Source organism: Sebastes umbrosus, chromosome 23 (genome assembly GCF_015220745.1).
Source record: "Sebastes umbrosus isolate fSebUmb1 chromosome 23, fSebUmb1.pri, whole genome shotgun sequence".
Classification (NCBI taxonomy): Eukaryota; Metazoa; Chordata; class Actinopteri; order Perciformes; family Sebastidae; genus Sebastes; species Sebastes umbrosus.
In genome coordinates, this window is record NC_051291.1 from 14,649,972 (window position 1) to 14,663,374 (window position 13,403).

Genomic DNA, 13,403 nt, shown 5'->3' on the forward strand with positions numbered 1-13,403 from the left:
AGACAGAAGTCAATAACTGCTTTAAAAGCTCTTCTTTCGGGCCTTAAGAGCTTCGCCGTGCCGGCTGTAAAAAGCACGATTCTGGGCACCTGCGTGGGTAGCACACACACACACACACACACACACCCACAATGCACACACACACCTTTTAGTGGCTGATTTAGGGACTTTGGAAATGGTTGGGAAGCCCACTCACAGCTTTTATTGCTTTTCTGTATTCTTTGGGGCTTTTTCATATCAGCACAGTGACATGAATGATGGAACAGAAAAGAAGTGACATGCAGCGTTTCTTGGATATGCAGAAAATTCTGCGCCGCATATTCACCAACCACAAAGAAACGCCGCTCTCCGTTTTGGATGAACCTTGTAATTTCAAGGTGTCTCTCACAAAATACGGATCCCTGAATCGGTAGCATGTGTTTGCGAAACATCTCAAATATCTTCTGCTTTGAGACCAGAGACCAGTCGCCTTGTTCGAGTGTATGAAGAGGGGTCAGAAAGGACATGCGCTCCTTGTATTTTTCCTCTCACCCGCTCATCCGTCTTTGTCTCCCTCTTTGCTCACTTACAAACAGTGTTTTCTGTCTTAATTTAAATCTCTTCTCACTCGTTCCCTCTTTGTTACGGTCTGCTTTTTGCCTCCCTCACACACTCTCCGTTCTTTGGCGGTCTTTTATCCCTCACGCTTTCCTTGATTCTCTCTCTTTCTGTCCCTTCCCCTCTCTCTCTCATTCAATCTCTTATCCATGCTGATGGATTTCACTGCAGGGGGTCACTCAGGTCTGCTTTTAAAAAGCAGCGTGAGCGAAATGTGTGTCATTTTTCTCCTTAACTGGATCATTTGTATTTATTTGCCCCCCTCGGTACTGACGCCTGCCTTAACTAGAGAGAACATGAGGGCTTTTTAAGGGGGAACCGCCACCCGCCCCTTAACCCTATTAACCCCTAAGTGGACCCAAATGATGATAAATAGAGACGGTGGTGATCGGGAACTCAATCTGGTGGCAGGCGAGGGTAATCCATACTGTCGATGGAGCTACAGTAGGTGACGTGTTGTGTATGTGTGTGGGCGAAAGAACAAGTTAGAGATAAAGGAGATAAATACTGGCATCTTGTGTGAAATCTAACCAAATCAGACCAGAAAATGGCTTTTTGTCAAGTGCTTTTTAATCATAATAAAATGAGAAGTCCATTAGTAAATTCATATGATGGCTCACCAAATGACTTCTTCTTGAATAGGTTTGCTTGGCAAAAGATCCATTTGAAAACAGTAAATCAGCAACTTCCCAGAATCCACTGCAACAATTTGTGTGCAAAATTCATTTTGATGCCTTCGTCTTTGACAAAAGCTCATGGAGTGTGGAGAAAGTAGAGACACTTTTTCATTTGGTACCAAACAAAATGTGTTCACAACTTCAAGGATCAAAGACTGTCATGTACCAAAAGCTGGTGTCAAATATCTCAGACTGGTAATCTTCTTAACTTATTCTGAGAACAAATTTGATCAAGTTGCCAGTTTTAGAGACTGTGTTTGATGTAGGAAAAGTTCTAGCTGGTTATGATATATTTAACATTTCAGATTGTTTTGTTAAATGATCATCAGGAGCAGTTTGGTGTAAAGAAACCACCAAACTGTAGAAACTGAGGAAACTGTAAAGTAAAGGCATGGTCACACATACATATAATTAACATGTGCCTCCCATTCACTTCCATTCTACGTGAGCGAAGGGGTGAAAAACATTTCATTCAAAAACATCTTCAGATTCACGTGAAGTTGGTGAACTGTCAAGCGAATATTGGTACCAAACCTTATAGACCATTTCACAGTTATAATCACAAGCATTCTAAATGTTTCCCAGTATATTTCCTGTTGTAGTGTATTGGTGCCTTCAAATGGGGTCGTGTTTATCGTGTTCACAAGAAGAGTCCACATGAACACCCACCTCTTGTGGTATTTATGACCACGTAAGTGGAAAGTTTGTGAAAGCTCGAGTTCACGACTTGTGACATGTTTGATGACGTTGTCAGAAATGGCGGAGGCAACCAAGCACATTGTGTACATGACTTCCCATGTTGTAAACACAAGCTCACGAGTTTCATTTGAAGGCACCGTTTGTGAATGAGATAAGCTCACAGGAAGTAAACATGGACCCAAGCTGTTGCCTAGCAAGTCTCTAGTATTGTTTCAGCACTAGTATAGAAAGTTTTTCAAATAACCTCCAGCCTTTGTGTGTAGACAAACACACATTCTCCTCCCCATCAATGATGGAAACACACTTTTATTTATCTTGTGTTGATTTTTTTTTGTTGCTGGTTGTTGCTATTACATATTTATTATTGCTCATCCACTGCTTGCCATGTTAGTGTGTTAGTATGAGCTCTTACAGTTGGAGGGAAAAGTTTTACAACAATCCTCTGGAGCCGGTTTGTGCAATCAATAATTCCTTTTGCAGGGGACAGTTTCTATCCAGGGAATGGACAATGTCTGTTTGTCTGTACGCCTGCGTGTCCCTCTGGGCACTCCTGTGTGTCTTTGTTCTGAGTTATAATGCATCTCAAATTATGACGGATGAATGTACACGTTTTCCAGATGTGTTTCACACTCGGTTCAACTATCGAAGCATGTTGTACCCTTAAGAGAGATCTATGAATGTCATTTTAGTGCACTATAGCATTACATTGTCGCAGCAGATGGTAGTCATGGTCAATATATGTTAGTTTGAAAAATGCACTGACTCTGTCCCTCGCTCAGTCTATTGGCATAACACATGCATATTGTATGAAAATCCCAACATCGATCTCAATGCGTCCCCCAGCTCGCGGTCAATATGTTCTTTAAAGGAATGTAGCCGTAGCCATAAAACCTATCGGGACGCGTCCCCTCCATGGAAATGTGCTGACTGGTGCAGCGGGGGGGCTTGAAAGAAAGGATTGTATTAAATGATATAGGGACACCTTGAGGAGGGAGACAGTGGGAGTGAGCACGTAGGTAATCTGTTCTGCCTTATTACATGTTAAATGGGACACATTCAGCCTCTCATATCAGTTCTGCCCCTCCTCTCAACCTCCTTTTCTCTGCTCTTCTCCTAAAAGAAAACTTTACAAAGGAAGTGAGCTTCAGAGGTGTTTTGTGGAGGGTTTTCTCTCTGCTTCTCCCTCCTCCTCTTCTCTATGCTTTCTTTACTACCCTCTTTCTCACAAACACACATCGTCCATCTCTGTCTCAGTTATCGCTATGGAGAGGTGAAGTCCCTCCACTTCCGGTGTCCCCCATGGGACCTTATATTGGGAAAGAAATATGTACGTTAGTTAACGACGAGAGACGAATCATTTTTTGATCCCGTTTGAATTGTGGTAAATCAAGACTTTTTTTCCCCGAAATAAGGTCCCACAGTGGTCCACTCGAAGGGGCAGGACTTCATCTCTCTATGGAGAGCCATCCCCTCTCTGTCATATCTGTCCCCCTCCTCTCTGTTCTTTTTTTATTGCCTCTTTTCGTCTCTTTGTGATTTATGACACGGAGCAGAGAAACTGTAATGTAGATATCTAAACCAACCGTACTCCGCCATTTCATTCCTATCAGTTGATCAGAGCAATAGGGATTTGCTTACTGTGTGTGTGTGTGTATATGTGGCGGGGGTGGGGTGGATAAGGTGTTGTTATAGAGACCTTTACTACTGATGGCATGAGGCGAGACCCCTATATGACTGTTTAGATTTACTGTCTCTGGGGCTACAGGGGTGCAGCGCATACACATACACACATACAGTGCAAATAATAACCAGCTGTATCTGACTAGATGTCTCTATTTGTTTCAGTGTCGCCCACCACATGCAGTTTTATTAAATATCCTGTGAACCTCTGGGGGTTGAGGGAGGGAATAAAGGGAAGGTAGAGATGGTGAAAGAGAGGGTGTTATTAGCTATGGCTGCTTCTGTAACCTGTAGAATAATTTATACGAGAGCAGCAGTGTCACCACGAGGGCTTAGGCCCTATATTGGGTCACAAGATTAATCCACGGGGTCAGTAAAACTAAATTCTGCTGCAACAGAGTCCTGTTTTGCAGACTTTTTCTCAGTTAAATTCAGTATAGTTTAACATCCTCAAGCCTCTAAACATAACTCAATTAAACAGTCTGAGAAGGAAAATCGCTTCACGGTCACGCACCCTTTTGATAAGTAGACATCGCTTCATAAAAATAACCTGACACGCCAGATGGTTTGTCACACAGATCCTTCTGAGAAGCCGTCATTAGAAACTGTTTAGAAAATGGCAGGCAAAAAAAAGTAGCAGGTGATTGGATGAACCATCTGTCAATCAAACTCTTGCCGAAGCCAGTCAGGAGAAGAGCCAAAAAACATCACCTTCAGAGCCGTACTCTTCTTTCAATGAAGAAATACTCTCCAGTTCTGATATAGCTGATGCTATTGCAGCATCTAGCTAGTATCTAGCTGCCAGTAGCTCCTCGTGGGATGCTGATTGGTCCATGCCATAGCTTGCCGGACGCAAACGCATTACTTGAAGCCCGACAAGATGGATTTCTCGTGTGAAATGTGATCCCGAGATTCTCCCATGACCTCGTAGGCATCGCAAGAATCCAGCTGCCTTGAAGGTAATCATAAAAAGGGGTCAGAAGCGAAAGAGTTTGGGAACCACTGGCCAATACAAAGAGCACTGTGTCCTCTTCTACCGATAACCGACCCAAATACATCACAACGTGTTAACCAAAACCCCAAATTCTACATTCAGACCAAACCAGGGCTGAAACAAAGCATGTCAAAATGCCTCCGGCCTTCTTTTTCATTTCCTGTAAATCATTTGAACATAGCTAAAAAAAGAAGAGGTTTTGCTTTGGGAATGCGATACAGTCTCGCTGTTTATGAATGCCTTACTGCTCAGGTTACATGGGAACTGTATGATTCATTGTTGTTTTTTGACTATATTTATAATTATACCCTATGATTCCCACAGTGGAAGAATCTAGTGTTTCCACTTCTACTCCGGATTCTTGGATCTATCCTGCTCTGAATTTAAACATTAAAAACCTAACGTTTGTCTTGTTACTTTGTGCTATTTGATGTAGCTTTGTAGGGAGGTATTGTTGGCGCGCATTGTAATTAAATACAAGGATCAAAATACCCCCAAGCTCGCCTAAAACAGAGTACAATAACGTGAGTGTATTTCCATAACTAGCCTGAAAGAATTTGGTGAATACCTGAGGCCAATAACTGACTTGAGTGCGTTTTTTGCATCTGCTCACCGTGCTGCGTAGCACTACAGCAGTCAGACTATAGTAAATGACATGAGGGCCCCTAATTTAAAACTGAGGAGGAGGGAAGGGTGTAGTCTTTCCTTAGCAGCTCTGTGGTTGTGGTTGGCTGCAGGAACTTAATGTTAATCTTAATGATAGATGATAGAGGATGTAGTGTGCCGCCACAGAGTGTGTGTGACAGTGTTATTGTCTCCCTGATAAACTCGACCACTGTCTCAGCCCCTTCCTCCCCACAGAGAGAACCCGAGAGCAAGCAAAAATAGAAGTACCACTGTCTAGCTCCTCATCAAGAAAGGCTCTTCATTTCTATCCTCATCCTCTTTCTCTCCCTCCCTTCCTCCCTCCGTCCTCCTTTCTCTCTCTCTCTCAGAGGCCATTACTGGTGATAAACACTGTGGTTTGTATCAGCAGGATGCACCTGGTATTAACGCGAACGCTTAAGAAAGTAATTAGTGGGTGTATGTGGCTCCTCTCGTCCCTGTAGATGCCCATAGGCGGTGTAATAAATGAGCGCCAGGATCCATAGGAATAGGATGGCAGCGATTTCTGCGAGCGCCGCTGTCATCGTTCAATACCCTGACGCAGAGCAATGGCCTTGTCATGCCTCCTAGCAAATGACTGAATTTCTCCCCAATGGATTCACAAAATGCAGAACTGTCTCCACACGCCCAAAAGCATAATGTTCCAGTCTGCGCTCAAAGTGATAAGACCTAGCGTGGAAATCAAGCAAAATTTAAAGGAATGGGTTCCACTTTTTGGGGAAATATGCTTGTTCACTTCCTTGCAGAGAGTTAGATGAGAAGATTGATACCACTCATCATGTCTGTGCAGTAAATATAGAAGTGTAACCAGTTTGATTATATATGGCTCTGTCGAAAGGTTGACAAAATCGGCCTTCCAGCACCTGTAAAAGGAGTTTCTCACCAGTGCAATGCAAAAACGTGGTGTGGGAATGTGTTCCATTTTAATCAATGAGGAAATGAGTTTCTTTCTCAATAGTGCCCGTGTCCAATCCACACAACAAAAACACCAGAATGTCTAAGGGTAACTACACAATAAATAAACTAATTGGACCCCAAATTTGATGTTAACGCTAGCTGTTATGACTAGCCTTGTTCCATGACCAACATTACGTTAGCAAGTGCATATCAACTACATTACCATCTTTATTGTATCCCAGCTGCTGGGCGATGTCAAGCCATTTATTGTCCTTTATTTGGTTGTTGAGGTAGTAGTGTTTGTCGTACATTATTTGGTGTTGAGAAGGGGGTGGCCCCATTGTTATTCCGAAACACCAATATTCCAAAAAATGTCTAATTGGACCATTGGTCCATTTGTTCGACAGCCCTGAAAACAAACACCCATTGCTCCGAAAATACACACTCTCCGTGCAATAAATATAAGCACATGGCTACTTATTATGCAGAATGACAGCAATCAGTTGGAACAAAGGATATCATTGGTCAAACATAATATTCCGCAGGTGGAAATCCGCTAAAATCGGGGTCTGTTTGAATATTTTTTCTCCCACATGAATGTTCCGTAGGGGTTTACAAGCATTCATAAGAACCCACAAAATTGTGCAAATTTTGCGTTTTAACCACGTGTTCGCGTCACATAGGTATCACGTTAATATCTGATTTCGTACACAACCAACGCTCCAAACGGACACAGGATACGCGATGCAGCGCCATGCGTAACATAGTTAACAGAAAGTATATCTAAATGAATCTAATATCGACGGCTTTAAGCTCACCAATTAACACGTTGTATGTGTTGTGCTTTGGCCAAGCTAAGCTAACGGTTCCCTGAATGGAACTTCATATTTACCATACAGACATTAGAATGATATCGATCTTTTCATCTAACTAGACCAGAAAGCGAAGAAACGTGTGTCCAAATTGACTATTTTTATTCTTTCAAGTATTCCTCACTAGCATTAGATGTGTTACGGCCTCTGAGCGATGTCTCTGATGGTGAAGTGCATTGATTTAATCACATTACTGTTGAAGGTGTGCAGCGCCTCTCAATGTTGTCACAAATTGTCACTGACCTGCACTTACAAGAACTATGGATTTTCCCCGGCCTCCCTTAACAAATGCGACCATGTGGTGATGCACATATGTACACATTGCACACACTGCACCAGCTTCCTGCTGCATTGCACCCTGGGTAATGACCCATATGCGACCAATCCCCTGCTTTGTATCCAACGCGGGGGGGTAATGTCTCACTCCAGGGGGCAAATCAAACATCTGATTCTGACTCCAGGGGCTCTACCCCCCCCCCCCCCCCCCCCCCCCCCCCAGTATTCCTCTGAGATCTCGGGAGTTGCTGACGGGCAGAATCCCCTTTCTCTTTCACACCCCTTGCAAGCCATTTAGTGAGGCAGATGGAGTGTCCTGAGCACTGGTGTGAACAAAACGATGACACCGCCATTAGCATAATGGTCCTAGCATGCACATGTGTCGCCATTATGGATTTTTATGGGGTGTGTGAAAAAGCAGTTAAGCAGTGGGCAGGGTACCGGCGCTGCTGGTACATCCCACTACTTAGATCAGCTAAAAGCATCCGACTCTTGCGTACATCTAACATAAGAGTCCCATTTAAATGCACTGTTTAGCGTAGCATCTACCATTAGAAGTGTGCTAGCATCTGGATCATACCAGCGAAAGACAGCAGCACTAAAGCTGGAGCAGACCTCAAGGACAGACTTGGGCGTGCTAGGCCAGTGATGTGTAGCCTATAACCAGACATATTAGCATTCACAGGCTACAACAACAACCTCCTCACGGATGCTAAAAGATTGAATTTGCCATTTAGACCACTCCAAGGTGACGGCTACACAGTTTGTAAATGGTTGACTCTTTCAGGGAGCCGTTCGCAATCAATGGATGGATTCACTACTGCACAGTAGTGTGATCAATACTCTTTTCCGTGAGGCCTTTTTAAAGCATTTTTCGAGACATAAGAGCAGGGACTAATTTAAAGGAAGGCGTACTTAGCTTGCCGGTAATTTCAACCTCATCACCATTATCATCATCAGATTGTAACAACCGAGCCTTATTGCTTGTCTAGATTAAACCAGTGCTCTTTTCTTGTTTACTCGGCACTGCACATTGATTTGCCGAGTTAGCTTCTCTTCCGTGCAGTCCCACAGCGCTGATGAATCTCCCCGTTCAGGGGGATGGAGCCGTTGTTGGAGGCTTTATTTGACACCTCTTTATTGTCCGTTTTTTAGAAAACCCTCTGACCTCTCTGTCGATACGCACACCAGCATGTTCGCCACAGCATGGCTGCGGAGGCTGGATTTGACCTTTGACTTTCTTTCCAGCAAATACAATAATGTTGATTCTTGCTTCAGGTGTTTTTGGACTGGAATGACAGTAGCAACAGAAAAGGCAGGTTGTGTAGACACACTGTGGACTCAGTGGGCTCTAGCAATGCATCGGCTCTCTGAATGACCATTGATATCAGTGTTAATTTTGGCAGATGTTTTAGATTTAGTATTAGTGTTAAGACGAAAACGCTTATTAGTTTTACTCCCATTTTAGTCACTTTTATCCTTCACAGTTTTAGTCGACGACAACTCAAAACGTTTTAGTCAGCTTTTAGTTATTAGTCTTTTAGCCAAAAAATGTTTATCTCCAGTTTCAAGTTTGTTTATTCGTCATATGCATAACAATTACAGCAAGCAGTCATTGGCAATGACAATCTTGGCTCTCAGGTACCCGTCAACAATATATGTATAAAAAAGTAATAGTAAAATGAGACTCAAAGACATAAAACAAAAAATAGTGCAAGTTAAAATAACAGTATTTCAAATGTATAAGCTGAATGTAAACAGTATGTGGTATGTATATGCATGATGAGAAGTAATATAAACATGTATATATATATATACATATACAGACGTAGGCAAAGTTGTTGGTAACATTCCGTTAAAGAGAGAAAAACCCACAATGGTCACTGAAATAACTTGAAACTGACAAAAGTAATAATAAATAAAAATTCACTGAAAATTAACTAATGAAAATCAGATATTGTTTTTGAATTATGGTTCAGCAGAATCATTTAAAAAAACAAACTAATGAAACTGGCCTAGACAAAAATGATGGTAACATTAACTTAATATTTTGTTGCACAACCTTTTGAGGCAATCACTGCAATCAAGTGATTTCTGTAACTCTCAATGAGACTTCTGCACCTGTCGATAGGTATGTTGGCCCACTCCTCGTGAGCAAACTGCTCCAGCTGTCTCAGGTTTGAAGGGTGCCTTCTCCAGACAGCATGTTTCAGCTCCTTCCACAGATGTTCAATAGGATTTAGATCAGGGCTCATAGAAGGCCACTTCAGAATAGTCCAATGTTTTGTTCTTAGCCATTCTTGGGTGTTTTTAGCTGTGTTTTGGGTCATTATCCTGTTTGAGGACCCATGACCTGCAACTGAGACCAAGCTTTCTGACACTGGGCAGCACATTTCGCTCCAGAATGCCTTGATAGTCTTGAGATTTCATTGCACCCTGCACAGATTCAAGACACCCTGTGCCAGATGCAACAAAGCAGCCCCATAACATAACCGAGCCTCCTCCATGTTTCACATTAGGTACAGTGTTCTTTTCTTTGGATGCTTCATCTCTTCGTCTGTGAACATAGAGCTGATGTGACTTGCCAAAAAGCTCCAGTTTTGTCTCATCTGTCCAAAGGACATTCTCCCAGAAGCTTTGTGGCTTGTCAATATGCATTTTGGAAAATTCCAGTCTCGCTTTTTTATGATTTGGTGTCCTCCTCGGTTGTCTTCCATTAAGTCCACTTTGGCTCAAACAGTGACGGATGGTGCGATCTGACACTGATGTACCTTGACCTTGGAGTTCACCTCTAATCTCTTTGGAAGTTGTTCTGGGCTCTTTGGTTACCATTCGTATTATCCGTCTCTTCAATATGTCATCAATTTTCCTCTTGCGGCCACGTCCAGGGAGGTTGGCTACAGTCCCATGGACCTTAAACTTCTGAATAATATGTGCAGCTGTAGTCACAGGAACGTCAAGCTGCTTGGAGATGGTCTTATAGCCTTTACCTTTAACATGAAGGTCTATAATGTTCTTTCTGATCTCCTGAGACAACTCTCTCCTTAGCTTTCTGTGGTCCATGTTCAGTGTGGTACACACCATGACACCAAACAGCACAGTGACTACTTTTCACCCTTTAAATAGGCAGACTGACTGATTACAAGTTTGAAGACACCTGTGATGCTAATTACAGGACACACCTTAGTTTAACATGTCCCTATGGTCACATTATTTTACATCTTTTCTAGGGCTACCATCATTTTTGTCTAGGCCAGTTTCATTAGTTTGTTTTTTAAAATGATTCTGTTGAACCACAATTCAAAAGCAACAGCTGATTTTCATTAGTTAATTTTCAGTAAATTTTTATTTATTATTACTTTTGTCAGTTTCAAGTTATTTCAGTGACCATTGTGGGTTTTTCTCTCTTTAACGGAACGTTACCAACAACTTTGCCTACGTCTGTATATATATGTATATATATACATACATAGGTGTAAAACCGTTAGTAGAAAAGTAAAATAGTAAGTAGAGTATATAGTATATACAGTATCTTAATTTTGTCAGCTATTTTTTAATGTTATCTCAGTCCTGTGTCAATTGTCACCAAATGATATTGACTATTTCAGTCAATCTAGTCTAGCCAAACCAATAATGTTTTCAATTTGGCCAAAGTTATTTCACATGAGATTTTATCTTATCATCATTATCAACAACACAGGTTGAATGATTAAGAATTCACCTTTGCAGTTACTCCTGAGTCCTCCTGACTTTGCTCAATAGTGACCCGCAAACCGCAACTTTATGCACTATAGCAGCACAGTTGTCAGGACACAAGAGACTAGACTGAGCGCCTCCAACGCAGCGTGCGACTGCGTGTTTTGAGAGAGCCACAGAATGACTGAGAAGGGACTAAAATAAAGAGAGATTTTGGTAACGTTTCTATTTTTTAAAACTACCTTTTAGTCTTGTCTTTTTTGTCAACGATATTGCATGTTTGATACCGTCAGTGCCATCTCGTTGTCGTCCCGTCTTAGTCGTGGAAAAAGTGGTTGTTTATGAACATCATAGTATTTGTTACGAGATTAACATCGATTGATATGTTCATTCTCCAAACCAACCATGTCTGTTTCCTCCTCTCTTGTTCTTGATTTCTATAGCTCATACTCATTCTGTCAATCTCTCCATCGCCCATCATTACACATTTTCCATTCATTTGCTGTCCACCTTTGACTCTCACTCACACTGTCCTTTTTTACGCTTTTATCCTTCCCCTTAACTCTCATCCCATCACACTTTTTGCTCCACCCTGCCCTCAATTTCAACACCATATTTCCCCTGTTTTCACACAATTTCTCTCCCCCTTCTCACCCCCCCGCAGGCGGTATGAGGCGTACCCCGTGTGCGCAGACCTTCAGGGCCAGATCCTCGCGTGCTACAAGGAGAACGTCGGAAAAACCCTCAACTGCTCCAACATAGCGACCCTCTACCTGCAGTGTGTCAACAACGCCAAACAGGTATCATCTTTTATCGTTTCTCACATCTCGTTTTGAACATCATTTGATACACTAGCAACTTTTTGCATATGCATGTCATGTTTATGTGTTTTGCATGCTTGTTAAGTGAAACGAACGAGCACTTCACAGTGTGCACGTGAGGAAAATATGTTTTGTTTTTTCCCCCCTCTCTGAAAAGAATAACAAGTACGCGCATGCACCCTCATGGACAGATGATATGTAAGTCGTAGCGCCTCCTAATCCCGTGGTGTAGCTTTCAGTCGAATCGATGTGTGTGTTACAAAGTAGCCCCGTGTGTGTGTGTGTGTGTGTTAGAATACGTCGTAGATGTGTGTATGGTAGCTACAGCCATTCCCTTTTTACATGTCTAAATGAATTAATGTAATGCACACACACACACATACACACTAGCATCCATTTACATGTGCTGGCTCCTTGCTTTTAGACAGGAGAATATAATTTCCAGCAGGCTACTGGCGCCTGAATAAAGCTCACTCTAAATAGCCGGTTTAAACCTTACGGTCTATTTCCATAATACCTGCTGACACAGGCGTTCCCCCGACTGTCTCTGTGTGTGTTTTAATGTAATAAGACCGCTAGTTGGATAGCGTCGTCCTCCCCGTGCTCTCTCCTTTCATTGCCAAGTGCAAATGTTTTTCCGCCCTCTGTCTCCCACGGTCACACACTGTATGGTAATAGTGATGTCTCTCAGGTTGATTTTAACTTGATTCCCACCACCCCTCCCTCACTTTGAAATATGTAACATCACTTGGCCCCAAAAGGCTCAATTTACATTCATAGAGCTTTTCTATTAGATTGTTTTTTCTTCTTTTTTTACAATTGCATTGTTTTCCCGGAAATGAGGAAAAGTGAGTTTTGTGCCTCTCGCTCGCTCCCGTCGTAGGTATTAGATCTAAAAGTCAGATGCAGGCAGATTTTTAAGCTATACATCATGTAAATTGCACTATGTTTTATTCATTGTGCGGATATGTGTTTGTGTGTGTGTGCGTGCGTTTAAGACAGCTACCTGTAGCCTCGTCAAGATTCAGCAAGGGTGCGTTCACAGTCCGGATGCTGTTATGATCTTGTAAATTGTTTGGAAGCGAGCCTGAGACGATATGTTAATCCGCTTGTGTTTATCACCCCGCGGCAATCACAGCACATTCCTGTTCGTCTTGCGCTTATCTGTGTAAGACTTGCTTTTTAAAGTCATTAGGTGCAAAAAGAAAAAAAAAACAAAACACACAGTTCTGTGATAAGGCTTTAAAGGAATAATATGCAGAATTACACAGCCGACAAAATCGGGGAAGGAGGGGGGAGGAATGAAGTAGGATTGATATGAGCTGATGCAGCTTTGTGATTAGGGTGTTTACACAGCTTTATCAGAGCCGAGCAGGAAGCTGCACGGAGAGCGAATGTCAGAGGACGTGACTTTGACCTCTGGAGGTCAGAAAACGTCTCTCATCTCCTCGTCCCCTTTCCGTCAAAGACACTTGATAGCATACGGTTTTCAAACAGTTTTCCCCTTCTTCGTCCTTCCCCTTCAAAT

General features: G+C 42.4%; 1 protein-coding gene across 6 annotated transcripts in view; it reads left to right on the forward strand.

The window, feature by feature from the left end:
* Positions 1-13,403, forward strand: part of chchd3a (coiled-coil-helix-coiled-coil-helix domain containing 3a) — a 92,794-nt gene that overhangs the window by 76,489 nt on the left and 2,902 nt on the right. For 3 of the 6 annotated variants that reach the window (XM_037760674.1, XM_037760675.1, XM_037760676.1), the window contains 2 exons: positions 11,719-11,854; positions 12,033-12,073. In XM_037760674.1, the coding sequence (XP_037616602.1) occupies positions 11,719-11,854; positions 12,033-12,073 (177 nt within the window). The remainder of the gene's footprint in view (positions 1-11,718; positions 11,855-12,032; positions 12,074-13,403) is intronic. The other 3 variants (XM_037760679.1, XM_037760677.1, XM_037760678.1) reach the window with 1 other exon arrangement.